This window comes from Apteryx mantelli, chromosome Z (genome assembly GCF_036417845.1).
Source record: "Apteryx mantelli isolate bAptMan1 chromosome Z, bAptMan1.hap1, whole genome shotgun sequence".
Lineage (NCBI taxonomy): Eukaryota > Metazoa > Chordata > Aves > Apterygiformes > Apterygidae > Apteryx > Apteryx mantelli.
In genome coordinates this window covers 74459925-74473490 of record NC_090020.1, presented here as the reverse complement: position 1 = coordinate 74473490, position 13566 = coordinate 74459925, and the positions used below count along the sequence as shown (strand labels likewise).

At 39.9% G+C, this 13566-nt stretch overlaps 1 protein-coding gene across 4 annotated transcripts in view; it reads right to left on the bottom strand.

Annotated features, from left to right (window-relative positions):
- Positions 1-13566, bottom strand: part of ADAMTS12 (ADAM metallopeptidase with thrombospondin type 1 motif 12) — a 170971-nt gene that overhangs the window by 67795 nt on the left and 89610 nt on the right. For all 4 annotated transcript variants that reach the window (XM_067315167.1, XM_067315168.1, XM_067315169.1 and 1 more), the window contains exons 4-6: positions 5809-6005; positions 3625-3708; positions 1786-1910 (exon numbers count right to left, since the gene is read on the bottom strand). In XM_067315167.1, the coding sequence (XP_067171268.1) occupies positions 1786-1910; positions 3625-3708; positions 5809-6005 (406 nt within the window). The remainder of the gene's footprint in view (positions 1-1785; positions 1911-3624; positions 3709-5808; positions 6006-13566) is intronic.

The window sequence follows — 13566 nt, the reverse complement described above, 5'->3', positions numbered from 1 at the left end:
ATAGTTTTACCTCTAACAATCCTTCTCAGCCTCTTTAATTTGCCATTAACTTTCTGAGCAGAATTTCCCCGAGCCTCCTGTTGTTTGTCTTCTGAAAACGCTTTTAAGAAAACTCTGCCTTTGTTTGCTCCGTCTGAGCAGGTCTCACTTGGGCATGGGACCCACGGGCAACCGGCGGCTGATGTGCTGCTGCAGAAGCAGCCCCAGGCTACCGTGGTGCCCAAATCCCTGTAAGCTGCTGACGCCAACAGCTTCCTTCCCCCAGCAGTGGCTGTGTCCCTGAGGAAACCAGTGAACTGTGCTGCTTCACTGCCAGGATTAAGCAACTGAGCTCAGGCTGAAACTAGGCTCTTTAGTCAAAAAAAAATGTAGCCGCATGCCTTCTAGTCTGCTAAAAGAAATGAAAAAGAGCAATGTGTGTTTTGCCCTGGACAGGAAAAGCCCTAATACCAACCCCAAAGTCCATAAGCTATCAAGGAGGAAATGAGACAGATCCCCCGCAAGGGTTAGGTTGGTTTTCCTCCTCCCAGTTCAGTCGGAGCAGGCTGAGGGGAGTATAACCTAATGCCAGGCTCCTCAGCTGGGGAATAGCCTACCGTGACAGAGCTTTCTCTTAGGGTAAATGGCTGATTTATTAAGGAGAGCAAGGATTTATATCCTGTATATTGGCACTGCCAAGTGCAATGCATGTGCAGCCACTCAGGGGACGATGGACTGGCTGTGTAATCTACCCAGCACCTCTCACGCGACCGTACCTCGGCTTCGTTCAAATCAATTGTTTGAAGCCTGTTTATTTGGAGAGATAAATCACTCATCATTTTGAGACTTCTTTTTCCCATTCTTATTTGCTGGCCCTCTTCTTTATTGTACCACTTAGGATTTTTTTTGGCCTGGCAGACTTTTTTAGCTGAAGGCTTCTTTTTTTCGTTTGTTTGTTTAAAGGCCACAGACCCAGTCTTTCCTCCCAGTTGTGTGCTGGTTGGATCAGTTTTTAATGGACCTGTAAAATTTCTGTTTCATGCCCTGCCACAAACTCCTTGTGTAACCTCAGTCAACAACTTTAAGTTTTCTGTGCCTCAGTTCCTTACACTAATAAAAAAATATTTTGCCTCTGTTTAAATATAAGATCATGCAATATCTTTAAGTACCACTCATATCTAAAAATCATACAATTTAAAGCTTAAAAATAAATTGCAGTGCCTTCACAAAGTGTACTTCCACTCTGAAGTGCACCTCTTTATTATTGTAGGGTTTGTCATTATGTTATTATGTTCATCTACATGCTAGTTTGCTTTGTTATATTCCCTCTATGAAGAATAAAGAAGTGACTGAACACTAAATGAGACAGGATCAAGTGGGAAAAACGACCTGAGGTCCTTTTGTCCCTGAGAGATTGCTAATCTCTGGGGATATACAGATCTCAATTTCCTGACTAAGATGCATCACCAATAAAACACCCACATACAGACATAAAGCATTATATGTACTTTGAAAACAAACGAAAATGAGCCCTTTTAAAAGGTACAGCAGGTCTAACCTTAACCACATGCTTTTATATTGTAGCTCACCTACTCCGCCTCTATGAGTGCCACGCACACTCACGTTAGGTTATTTTTGTATTAACATTGTGTTTCAGAAACAGCACGTCTTCATCAGGCAGGTCTCTCTACAGGATTCAGTGCAGGATGAACTAAAAGATGATATGAGCCTATAAACAAAAAATATCAGCAAAAGAAACACAACTGAACAACAGTCTGCCACTCATCTGCTGAACTACTATCGTACCTGGTTAGGAGGACAGCCACGTCGTGGTGTGCAGGGTTGACGTCACTCTTGGGGTTGACACTCTTTTGCCATTTGCAGAAGCTGGCTAACGTCTTATCAGCATGGTGAACTATCTTCAAGCCTTGCTAATGGGAAATGAAGGAAAATACTATTGTAAAGACCGCATGGCATTGCAATAACACGCCAGTGATGCTAGCTGTGAAGCTGAGTAATGTCATTGAAATGCAATTGATTACAGTTTTGCCTAAAGCTAGAGCTGTCACTAGGAACAATGATATCTATTTATCTAATGTCTTGAATATTAAGTTAAAATTTTGTTATCTTTTAACTGGTGTTGCTAAAGAAAAAAAAAGGCAGAAATTCATTTTTTTTGGCAAGTGAGCTTCATAAAACCCAAAACTGAATTGAAATTTCCCAACAGAAATATTTTATTTTCTCTTTAAAGCAGGTTTTTCTCTTGGTGTAAAGAAGGTAAAGATTAAGATTGTGTGTGACTTCATGTTTGTCACTCTTAATGCTGTGCAAACAATCGCATAGTTAGGGAATAATTTACATGTTTAAGGGTGTACTTCTTTCCAGATATTGCTCAATTGCAAAAAGAAACAATGCACTTCATAGATGTTTCTTCCCCATCTTATGATTATATAGTATACATTCAAGTTACAGAAGTTTCTTCTGCGATATAAAGTATGCAAAATAAATTCATCCAGAAGCATATTTTCTTATTTCTGGCTCTGACATCCATTATATCTTGCCTCAGTTTATTTAAGTAAAGTAAAATTTTTACAAAGCATCTAAATAACATAGATACCAGCTATTCATTTTCAGAAGTATCTTAAAATCAGGTTTTTAAAGATACCACCACTGTTGCTTCCAACACTGCTGTGCTCAGCTCATCAGGAATCCATTGTTCATTTTCAAAGCTGCCGCAGAAACTCAGCAACTATGTTTTGTTGATGGACACTGTGGACTGAAGATCCTAATTGTCCTGACAGAAAGTGAACTACATTTTTTGCCTGCATATCCTTACATCGAGGGCTAGCTGTGTAAATTAGGCTCTGTTCTACTAAGTATTCCACAAGGCATAGCCTGCCTCCATAGCTTGGTTCACTGCCTTCAAGAGCTTTGGATCCATTTGGCTTGTGGTCTTAAACTGTGAGCCACTAAGAAAACCCCCTTCTTGTGCTTCTTCAGTCAGAGCAGGCTACATCATGCACAGTGTTTTAAAAACTGACTAGTAAAATGATAACAATCAGCATGTATTTAAGCATGTTGTACAACATTTGTGAATGCTAGACATAGCAAATCACTAATTCATGGTTAGTTTAGAGCAATTAGCATCTACTTATTCCTTGTTTCGGAGTTTTGAAAAAGATCTGCAGAGGAAAATGTGTGTTGCAGCTGCAGAAAAATAGATTTACTTCTTCAGAGACCTGTAAACACTCTAGCAATATACTTTATAAATACAATATAGGCAATGCTGGGTGACCAGACTGTGAGTGATGACGCATACATTAATTTCTGTTTCTCATCTACTCTTCCTCATCAGCCCATATTCTTTTGACAGTGGGGAGATTCCATTTCCCTGCTCCTAATCATTCTATTTTAATTGCATTTTCCTTGGGGATTTTATGCAGAAATACCTGAAGTCATAAGCTAAATACTGTGCTATCCAAGGCAGCATTTATCCTAAAAACAGACACACTAAAGTCAGATTAATAGAAGAATCAAATGAACAAATTATTTCAAGCAAACAAACCCTCCTCACCCTAATTATGCCTCTATGCATTGAAATCCCAAGTTTCTTAACTGACATTTTGAGGAAAATAAAAACCTTACCTCCTCTTCCTCAAGTAGGATGAGCCGGACCAGCACAATGTGAATTGCATTGCCAATGCTTGGATCATGGAACAGCCCTGTGACCTGTGCCAGAGCCAGGAGGTATGAGATTAACTGAATCCTCTAGAGTAGAACAGAACTTCAGAAAGAAAATATGACATTTACTTTAAGCACACTGTTTACCTTTGAGTTTTGGGGTTTTCTTTGTTTTTATCCTCAACACACTTCACTGAAAGTTTACGGAAATGCAACAACCGTTACAAACTACTGCAATGGACAGCTCTGCCAAATGAGTGAAGATACAGGATTTGGCAGATGTTACTAATTTAAGGAGCAAAAGCATGGACTTCCACACCCAAGATTATTTTACGTCCACTTCTCTTGTAGAAGAACTCATCAGCTTTGGGCCTGTATCCCTCATTGTCATTTCAGCCACTTCAAAGTTCTTGACAAACGTTAGCAGAAAAGAAAGCAACATCTACCGTCACTCAATACTAACGGAGAGGTCCACTCGGGGTGCAAAAGAGCAGCATATCAAATCTTCATGTTTTAATTTGATAAGAAGCAGCTTCTGCCACAATGAAGCAAAAGGAAGCCAGTATTAGGCAAAAGGTTATCAGTTAAATGATAGATACAGTTGTGTTTTCAAAGCATAGAAGAGGATGCTAAGAGGAAAAGGAAAGACAATTAATTCACACAAAAAACCCCAAAACATTAGGACGAGAACTGAACTCAGCAAAAGCTTGGCTCAAACAAAATACAGTAGTATCGTAGCAATGTCAAACTAGGCAGGAAGAAAGGGAACCAGAACAGGAAATAGCCAGAATCTCTCTGTATGAAATACCTCATATATCACAAGAAATACAAATAGATAAATAGATTGTGTTTGTGTCAAAACCGTTTTGGAGAAGACCATTAAAGGAGGCATTATTGAGACAAAGTGGAAATGCTGCTTTTGAGGTCTGACTTAGATATGGATCTTTTTCATGGTATTAGACTGGAAATTGAATCACTGTGGGTAACCTTAACATTTCAGGTACACACCGTAGAGAAAATGGTAATACCTGTTTGTTCCTGAATCTGATAATGATAAGGTTTTATTCCACATATTGTCCCTGTGTGGACAAAACCTTACGTAGTCAAATGAGCCTGGTGTTTGTTTACTCAGGCTCATTGCCTCACTAGCTAGTCAGACAGCTCAGCACACAGCCAGGCATATATTGTATAAACATGAGGGACAGATCAAATACCATGCCAGAATTTACATTGTGATTTATTTCATAGATATAACATACAAGTCAGAGGAGAAGGACATAGGAGAAGACAACCTTAACAGACTCTGCAAGGCCAATGCCTACTATGATATAGAAAATAACATAAAACATGAGCTGTAGACAGCACCATAAAACACTATTATTTTTCTTGGGTCAATATATTTTGTAACTTGCCACACAAGGACACGTTAAAAGTTAAACTTTTTTTCTTTTAATGTGGACTTTATTAGAGGCAGGATACTGCATTACTTGTCTGGAAAAAAACAGTAATTTTTCAAGTCTGCAGTGGAAGTGGCAGAAAGAAAATAATCATTTGGAAAAAAAAACAAGTACCAATTATACAAGTAATCAAATCATTTCTGTTAGGTACAAACCTACATACCAACTGTCTTGGTTGAACTTTAATAAAAGCATATCTCTCCAAACTGAACAACCTTCATAATGCTAGAACGGAGCTCAAAATTACTACAATTTCCAGTGGGCTCTGGGGTGCCTCTCATTCACAGACATGGAAAAGAACTCACATGCTTAAAACCATAGCACTAATCTGCTGCTGCAACTGCTAACCCTAAATCATCAATGAGCAGCAGGCTGCAAGGGAGGCAGGAGATTCAAAAACAGTAATTTCAGTGGAATGAAAATTAGCGCTAGAATTTATAGCTATATAATACAGTCCCCATGACTAAGAATTGTAATAGCTACTCTCACTTAAAATCCACGCAGGAAAATAACATTTATGCAAAATAAAAAGGAAAAATAAAGACACTTAAAAGGATACTTTTAATTAAAATATAGGAAAGAGACTCTATTTCTTTCAGTAAACCACTGTTACAGTTGTTTCAGGGTGATTAGTAACATAATCATTAAAATTAGCTTCGTTCGTCTAACTAAAAGAGAACATTGTACATACCATATTCATTATAGTGAGGATATATGATTCCACATGGTCACTTCCATGATATTCAACCATCTTACTGTCTGCAACCACAAGCGTCTCCACCCATCGTTCCTTGCTGACAGAGCGCCGAGAAACCTTTCTGACAGCCGTGTGATTTCGTTCCCATCTCTCCCTCTGATGCTCTTGGTTTTGGAAAAAGCTGAAGGTATCTGGAAAGGTAACATGAAACATTGACTTCAAAACATTTTCGAGCCCGATTAGATTGTGTATGGCTGTACTACTTGTAGATAGAATGGCAGCAACGCAGAATCATGGGACAGTTGAGTTGGTTGGGCCATGGGCTGGAAGGGACTGCTGGCTGCCACCTACCTGACCTGCTCAAAGCAGGACCAACTTCAAGGTGACATCAGTTGGCTGAGGTCTATCCTCCAAGCATGGACTAAACAGTGCTCTAAAATATGTATCCAAAAGTTATCCCCACTCAAAACCCCAGGGATTAAGATGCTAGACACAGAGCCAAGCTTAAAAAAAAAAAAAAAAAGTTGGAGATGCCCTTTTGAAGGAGTTTCTTCTCTGTGGTTTGGTTCAGAACTTTCTAATGACACCAGTTCATAGTTTCAGATAAGGGATACACTTTCTCCACATGTCGCTCTTATTCTCAATGGTACGGTACATTAAGCTTAGTACATGCCATTTGTTTCGTGCATGAAAAATATCACCGCAGGAACCCCGAAGAGCGAGAATGCTTCACCAGCAGGTGTCGTCTGAATACCAAGAAGGCAAACGACTGCAGGCTCCTCAGCTGCATATGTCATGTTGTCTGACTGATGGGTGAGAAGCTTAGTGCTTCCACTATAATTTTGGGATCTGTGCATCTAAATCTTTTTAGAAAGTGCTCTTGCTCTTTAAAGTTGCTAGCAACCTTGTGCTGTGCTCAGTGGGACTAATCACTCTCCCTTCACTCTAGCTTTAAGTGCCAGCTGTCTGTGCTAACAGGGAAATAATGGGAATGTAAATACATCTAGGCCTGAAAATGAGGTGAGAGATGTCAGTTCGACAGCAACTGGTGGCATTTTTTTAGCCAAGAAGCCAGAGAAACGCTTCTGTGGGTACCGGGATTTCCCGAGTCCTAGGAAGGATGAGGAATGCTTGCTATTTTGATAGATATTGCAGAAGTCCTTTGGCATCTCATTTGCAGAATAGGATGTCTTTACTGTAGACTGTGCACACATGCTGTCCAGGGGGTGGCTCCTGCCTCAAAGTGCCGTTCAGCATCACCTGCACCTCCCAGCACCACCGAGTGCTGAAGGACAGTTATCCAGACCACTCTTCCCTTGAAGTATGAATGACTTTGCAGCTAGGTCTCAAACCCCTGGGTTCACACCAGCAGATCTGTTACACCTGTGTCATGAATGCACTGTTTGCCCTTTAGAAGAACTAACTAAGTCCAGTCAGAAGGTATCACTGCAGCTTACACATCTACAAAGCGTGGCACCATTTGACTGTTAACAATGTGTACAGTACATCTGTTAGGACGAAAGGTGATTGGTATCTTGGCTTATGGTATACATGCAGCTTTGAGTCTGAAAGTTGCCTAGAAAAAGAAATGCTGGTACCGTTAATACATTATTCATAAAATTGGAATATGCCATATTAATCATCAAAACTACAGCAGCTACACTACTCACGTTTAGAACTGAGCTACCATACACAAGTGTACATTACACAAGAGCTCCATTAGTTAACACACATTACCGTCAGTTAGCATTGCGTTGCAGCACCATTTAAGGACTTCAGATAGCACCAGGCACGTACCACTGAAGCATACAAACATACAAAGTACTCCAGCCAGGTTCATTCTATTAAATGGAAATCTGTACCTTCTTGGACAGCTTTTTAAAGTATACTGTACAAAGCTGAATTAATACACTAAGCAGGATGTCTAGTATTCCATATTGCAGATTCAGAATATAATAAATTAACAAATAATAGTTGTAAGTACATTTCTTTTTGCGTAAACTGGTGTTTGCATTTAAAAAGATGATAAATGTTCTAGTTGGAAAAAAAACAGTAAGATTTTCGACCTTCTTGGCAAGGCAAACAGCATAAAAATTGACTGAATGTAAGAGAAGTCTGAATAACGCAAAAGAATTCAATAAACCTGTAAGTTTCTATCTTTTACTATCCATACAATGTAAAAATAAAAGCATAACTATATTGATTTCCTTTGCAATTTCTAACCCAAAACATTGGTTAGTGACATCCTATGCACTAACACAGACTGCACCCTGTAGATATGTCAACTAGTAAAATAGTTAGTCGATAAAGAAAGTTCCCTTCCCACCAAGTCAAGGAACGCAATGAGAGGCATGCATCTTTGCATTAATCTTGAAAAATAAGCTGCATGGAAAACTAGCTTCTTTTATACACAGAACATACCTTGCAGTATAAGAAAATGAAGATATTTTTCTGATTTTTTTCTGTTTTTTGTTTTTCCAAGGGTAGGAGAATGGTCTACCACTGCTATAATTGCCAAGGCAACTCCACAATGCCAAGCTGCAGTATCATTCCTGCTGTCACCCTCAAGTTTTGTCCAGTTACCTTAATAGTTACCTCTATTAGGGGCTATTAATGAGCTGCATTCATTGCTCTGTTTTGCACATTTGTGTGGTTTTCAACTTTTTTTTTATTTTTTTTTAAATGAAGTGCAGTTCTCAGTATCTATGTCTTTTCAAGGCATTTTATACTAAGAAAAACCTTCCCCACAGTTACCTGAACAGAAGATTTTGCCCAGGCTGCTAAGTGATTTGTTTCTGGCCAAAGGAAACATCACATCAGTTGTCAGGCTTTGTATTCGCATCCAACAAGGAGTTTTGCTTATTGTCTAGACAGGTGATTGCTCTGCGCCCAAGGGAGATAAAAATGTTTAAAGCCAGCCAGACTGCAGCGGTGAACAACCCTCAGGGAAGTGTGGAGAACTAACACCCCAGTTAAGTGTGAGGCTATGAATTACTGCAAAGCCTCAGAAGAGAGACCTGAGTTGTGAAAATTAATGCCAGAGAACAAGAGGGTGCCTCAGGCAAAACTCTCTCCTCAATGACGTTCTGAGTAGTGCCTGCGCTGGAAGGGATCAAGGGACTCACCTAAGGATTGAATCCCAGCCATTTAAGTCTCCTGACAGCTTTTGAGTTAGACGAAGCAGAGAGAGAACCTCTTGGAGCTACACTAGCATATAGGCAGCTATAAAGCATGGTTCTATTTCTGCTGTTATGTCTCCACAAATGATTGCTTTATCAAGCTTTTCATTCCGAAGCAAAATAAACTCACTTTCCTTTTACCTTAAATTAGTGAAGTGCTGCAAATGATTTCTGCTTAGCTGATAAGTCAGAGGCACTCTGTTCTCCAGCAAAGGAAATCCTAACCTGGAGCCCACGAGTTCAGGAGAAGCCAAGACAAAAGACTTCCTCCCCACACCCTTCCACGATAAATGCTGACCAGAGAACACTCCACAAGCAGGAGAAGAGAGAAAAGGGGATACCTGAACCCTGAGGGTTTCCATGAATGTTTGAAAAGGAGATATAATATAGGTATAGTTTTTGAATCATGAGCAACAGAAACAAAGGTAGCGCTGAAAGGATACACAGGATAGTCCAAAAAAAAGTAAAAAGTTGGTTGGTAAGGGACTCAGCTAATAAACTGCATGAAATGCAAGCAGAAGTATTCAGATGTTTCTATCTATCGTGGGAGAAAACTTTGCAGATATCAGGTTTCTTAATTAAAAAACCTGATTCAGCCAAGTAGGTCACACACAGTGTCACACAGGTCATATGTGATATCCAGCCATATCACTACATATCCAGCAGAAATGAGGCAGATTACAAGATTTCATCAACTTCCAGTTAGAACTGGCTGAAAATTTTCAGCCAACAGTTTTGTTTTCTTAAAAACCCAAAGTCCAATATTTATTTATTTATTTATTTATTTTTTACTGAAAAATACTGTCCCCTGAAACTATCCATACAAATGCCACCTGCCTAACTCAACATCTAGTACCCTTAACTCTCGGTTACAAGGAAAGACTTTTGTTATCTGTAAGCCTGAACTGTGTGTGGAGAAACAGCAGCATAACAACTTCTACAGCACAGGTTAACGATGCGTGGCTTTTATGTAGGAAAGTTACATTCTTTTAGTAAATCAACTTAATTTGTCATTAGATGGCAAAAGAAATATATCGTTATTTTATTAGCTCTCTAAAAAAAGAGCTTTCTAACCTTTAAACAGCAACACTGATAGTTTCACTACAAAAAGCACTTAAATTTTGAGCAGATGTGGTGTTCAGATTGAAGAATTTTGCTCGATTGGAGGTTTTTTGTTCCATTTGGGGTATATTTTTTTCATCCAAAGTCCCTTAAAGAACAGGTATGACTCACCTCACTTAAAGGCATTCTATAGAATTTTCCATTTTCAAAGGTCTTTTTCACCTCTGCTTCCTACAGGTGTTGCTCATAGAAAAATGCAAGCAGCATACAGTGCAATGCAAGGAGACCTCAAGGTGCTAACTGCACACAGCAACCTTTAACACCTTGGGATACAGAGGGCACTTTCAGGAAGCAAGGTGAAAATGTCTGTAAATTCTCAGGAGAGGAGAGTGAAGCCTATGTCTGAAGGTTGTCAGACATAATACAACGGCACGGATTTATATCTTCACTTCCTATCTCCACCTCCTTTCTCTTTGCACAAGAGCTCTTTCATTTTTACCACTCTTTATTATTCACAGGCAAAATGCTAGGGCTCCAGACATGAGGTATGAAAAATGCTAGGGATGCTAGAATAATAAATCCCATGCTGTCAGGAATTTCTACATCACGGTTGTTCTCATAACCTTCACTATATGGATTTTTTCCTAAGATATGTCTTTAGTTTGAGTATAAACAAACAGACTGTAGTTTTGGAAAAGCAGTGAGTTATTCAAGGAGTCATCAAGCATTGAAACCCAACCACTGTATAATGGGACATGAATAAACATATGAAATCATCACTAATAACAGATTAACCTGGTGCTAAAAAGAACAGAGAAGAAAGTCCAACTGTAGACTAAATAAAGGAAAGGCTGAGGAGTGATGCAGCTAATAAAAATTAAGACAAAAGAAATCACAGTTTTATGAAAAGTATTATCCAACAACCTTTGAGTCAGATCTAATAAAGGACTTGGGAATGCCCAAGGAAAGTGCTCTAGCCACCACGCTTCTGGACAAAGAAGGACGGCACTCTTTCCTCCTTCACTCATGTTTTGTGAAAGACAGCAAGTTTGGTTCTAGGGTCTGAATCCCCATTTCCGACAGGGGCAATCCAAGGCAAGGTGCCTGTATCTTTGAGAGAGGTGGAGGGTGAGACGTGCACCCGCTCAGCATTTTTCAGTGGCTAACTCCCCAAATAGCATGCTGCCTTTTTGTGTTTCTACCCATAAACAGTAACCTTCCCCATCTCCACAGGGAGAGATGCCAGCACAGGCTTCTGCCCAGCCCTTCCAGTCTGGTAGCCCTGTACCAAAATGCCACTAAGGCCTCGAGCCACAGGGCCCATACCACACACCCTGAAAGCACAGGGCTGCAGGAGCTGGTGCCAGGCAGATGACACCAGGTCCCCCTCGGCGTTCCAACAGCCGGGGCTGGGAGGACCACACATCTCATCCCTGACAGGCCTAGCGAGGCCAGCCTCCACGGCCATGGCTGCCTCTCCTCGTCCCACGGCCGACAGCGATCCAGATAACCCAGCAGCCTGCCCGGGCTCTTGCCCGGGCTCTTGCCCGCACTCAGCAAGCAGGCGCAACATGGGATTTGGGTTGAATTATCCAAGTTTCACATGCAGCTCCAGAATCAGAGGTCTGTCTCTTGCCTTCCAGGCAGGAAAGCAGCAACATTTATACAAACCTACCCTTTCCTAGGATCACTTGCAATACTGGTGAACTGGTATGTTTGGTAAGCAAATTCCTAGCTTGCTCTATTCCAAAATGCAGCAGACTGGTTGCTAGCAATATATGTTGTCTTGAGCAGCACAGTATCATCACTCCGAGTTACTGTAAGAACTTCCTATTAATCCACAAAATTCAGAAAAGCAACAGCTTATTCAGTACAATATATGAACTCTTTCCCCTTTTCTAACTCTGTCTGCTGAAATAAGGCAGAACAAAACTAGTTCTGAATGCTGATAGTGTAAGAGGAAGGGCTCACACACTACACAGAAAAGCTGTTGTAAAGCAAGGAAGAAAGAAAGAATGTGAATTTAAAACAGAATGGGTATCAAAACCAGCTCCTTTTTGAACATTTCTGCACAGACTAAGCCAAATCACACAATTGCTTTCTGAGTGTCAAACAACAGTGTTCACACAAGGAACTATTACAGCTATTTATTCACTTATGTTAACAAGCCCCAAAACCAGCAAAGATGACCCCATGAAGACTCAACAAAAATAAACATAGAGAAAGAAAACTTGCATCCTGCAAGAAGAAAATTTGCAAGCTTTAACTTCAACATTCCTGCTGTCAAAAATATGAAGTATGAAACAGTGGAGTCACACCACTTACACAGAATGAAGCTAAAATTGGATCTGTGATGACTGATGCACTGAATCAGATACTGCTGCTAAGTATGTCTGGCACACATCATCGTGCAGGCTGGAAGGACGGAACGATACACGTCCTGAGCCCCTGGCATCAGGAGGCGTACAGAGAACAACATCATGGGAAACAGCTATATCTAGAGCAGCCTGCGTATGGTTTACAACTAAGATTTTCCTTCTGTCTGAAGCTTCTAATATATTTTTTCCCCAGGGGTGAACCCAAGCAAAACAAGTCCAAAGTTTTTCAAATTTTCTTGATGGGAAAACCCTGCTCCTTCCTTCTTAACTCTAGCACTTTTTGTTGCCATCCTACCACACTGTATATGTACTGCTCCCATTAATACAAGACAGCCAGGATAGTTAAAAATGAAAAAGAATAGAAGCTACAGGGAAAAATAACCTTACCCTTTCCTATCAGGAAAATATGAAGTAGGGAAATTAACACTTTTTAAAAAACTTCTAACTAGAAAAAAGTACTCGCTAATTAACAGGACATATGCAGCAACTATAAAATTCAAAGACTTTGAAACTCCCTCCGAGCTGCAGTAGAGTAACACTGTAATAATTATGCAATAAGTACAAACTATAGCTAGAAATAATCTGTGAACAAAGATTGTATGAAACATCAGATTGCCATCTCTCAGTACAACATAACTTCACTAACCCCAATGGAACCGGTCGTAAGGCACAGAGTCCTGCACATACTTAAGTCTCCGTAAGATTAGAGTTTCTCCGTAAGATTAGAGTTATCACTTCTTTTTTTAATGTTTATTTTAGTGAACTCCTAAAACTGCCTGTTTTGTGTCTGGCTTCCCTTAGATATTAACATTTACTAGACAGTGAAGTATCTAGAAGCGGTGGATTAATTATTCCCTTCACATTTAGCAACCACATTTCAGTCAAGGTTACACATAAGAGCAAAACACTTCAGGAACAACAAAAAACTACAGCTGTATAAGATGCATTTCTATGACTACATTACTCAATGTGGCTTGAACTTTCCATGTTCATTCACTTAGGAACTTTAGTGGTTGGTCCCTCTTGTTTTGCTGATAATATTAATGTGATGGATGAGAAAAACAAGGTGACTTTTCTATGAATTCAATCTAGTACTTAGTAAATCAGCATTTGAAAACAATTTAATTTGCAGT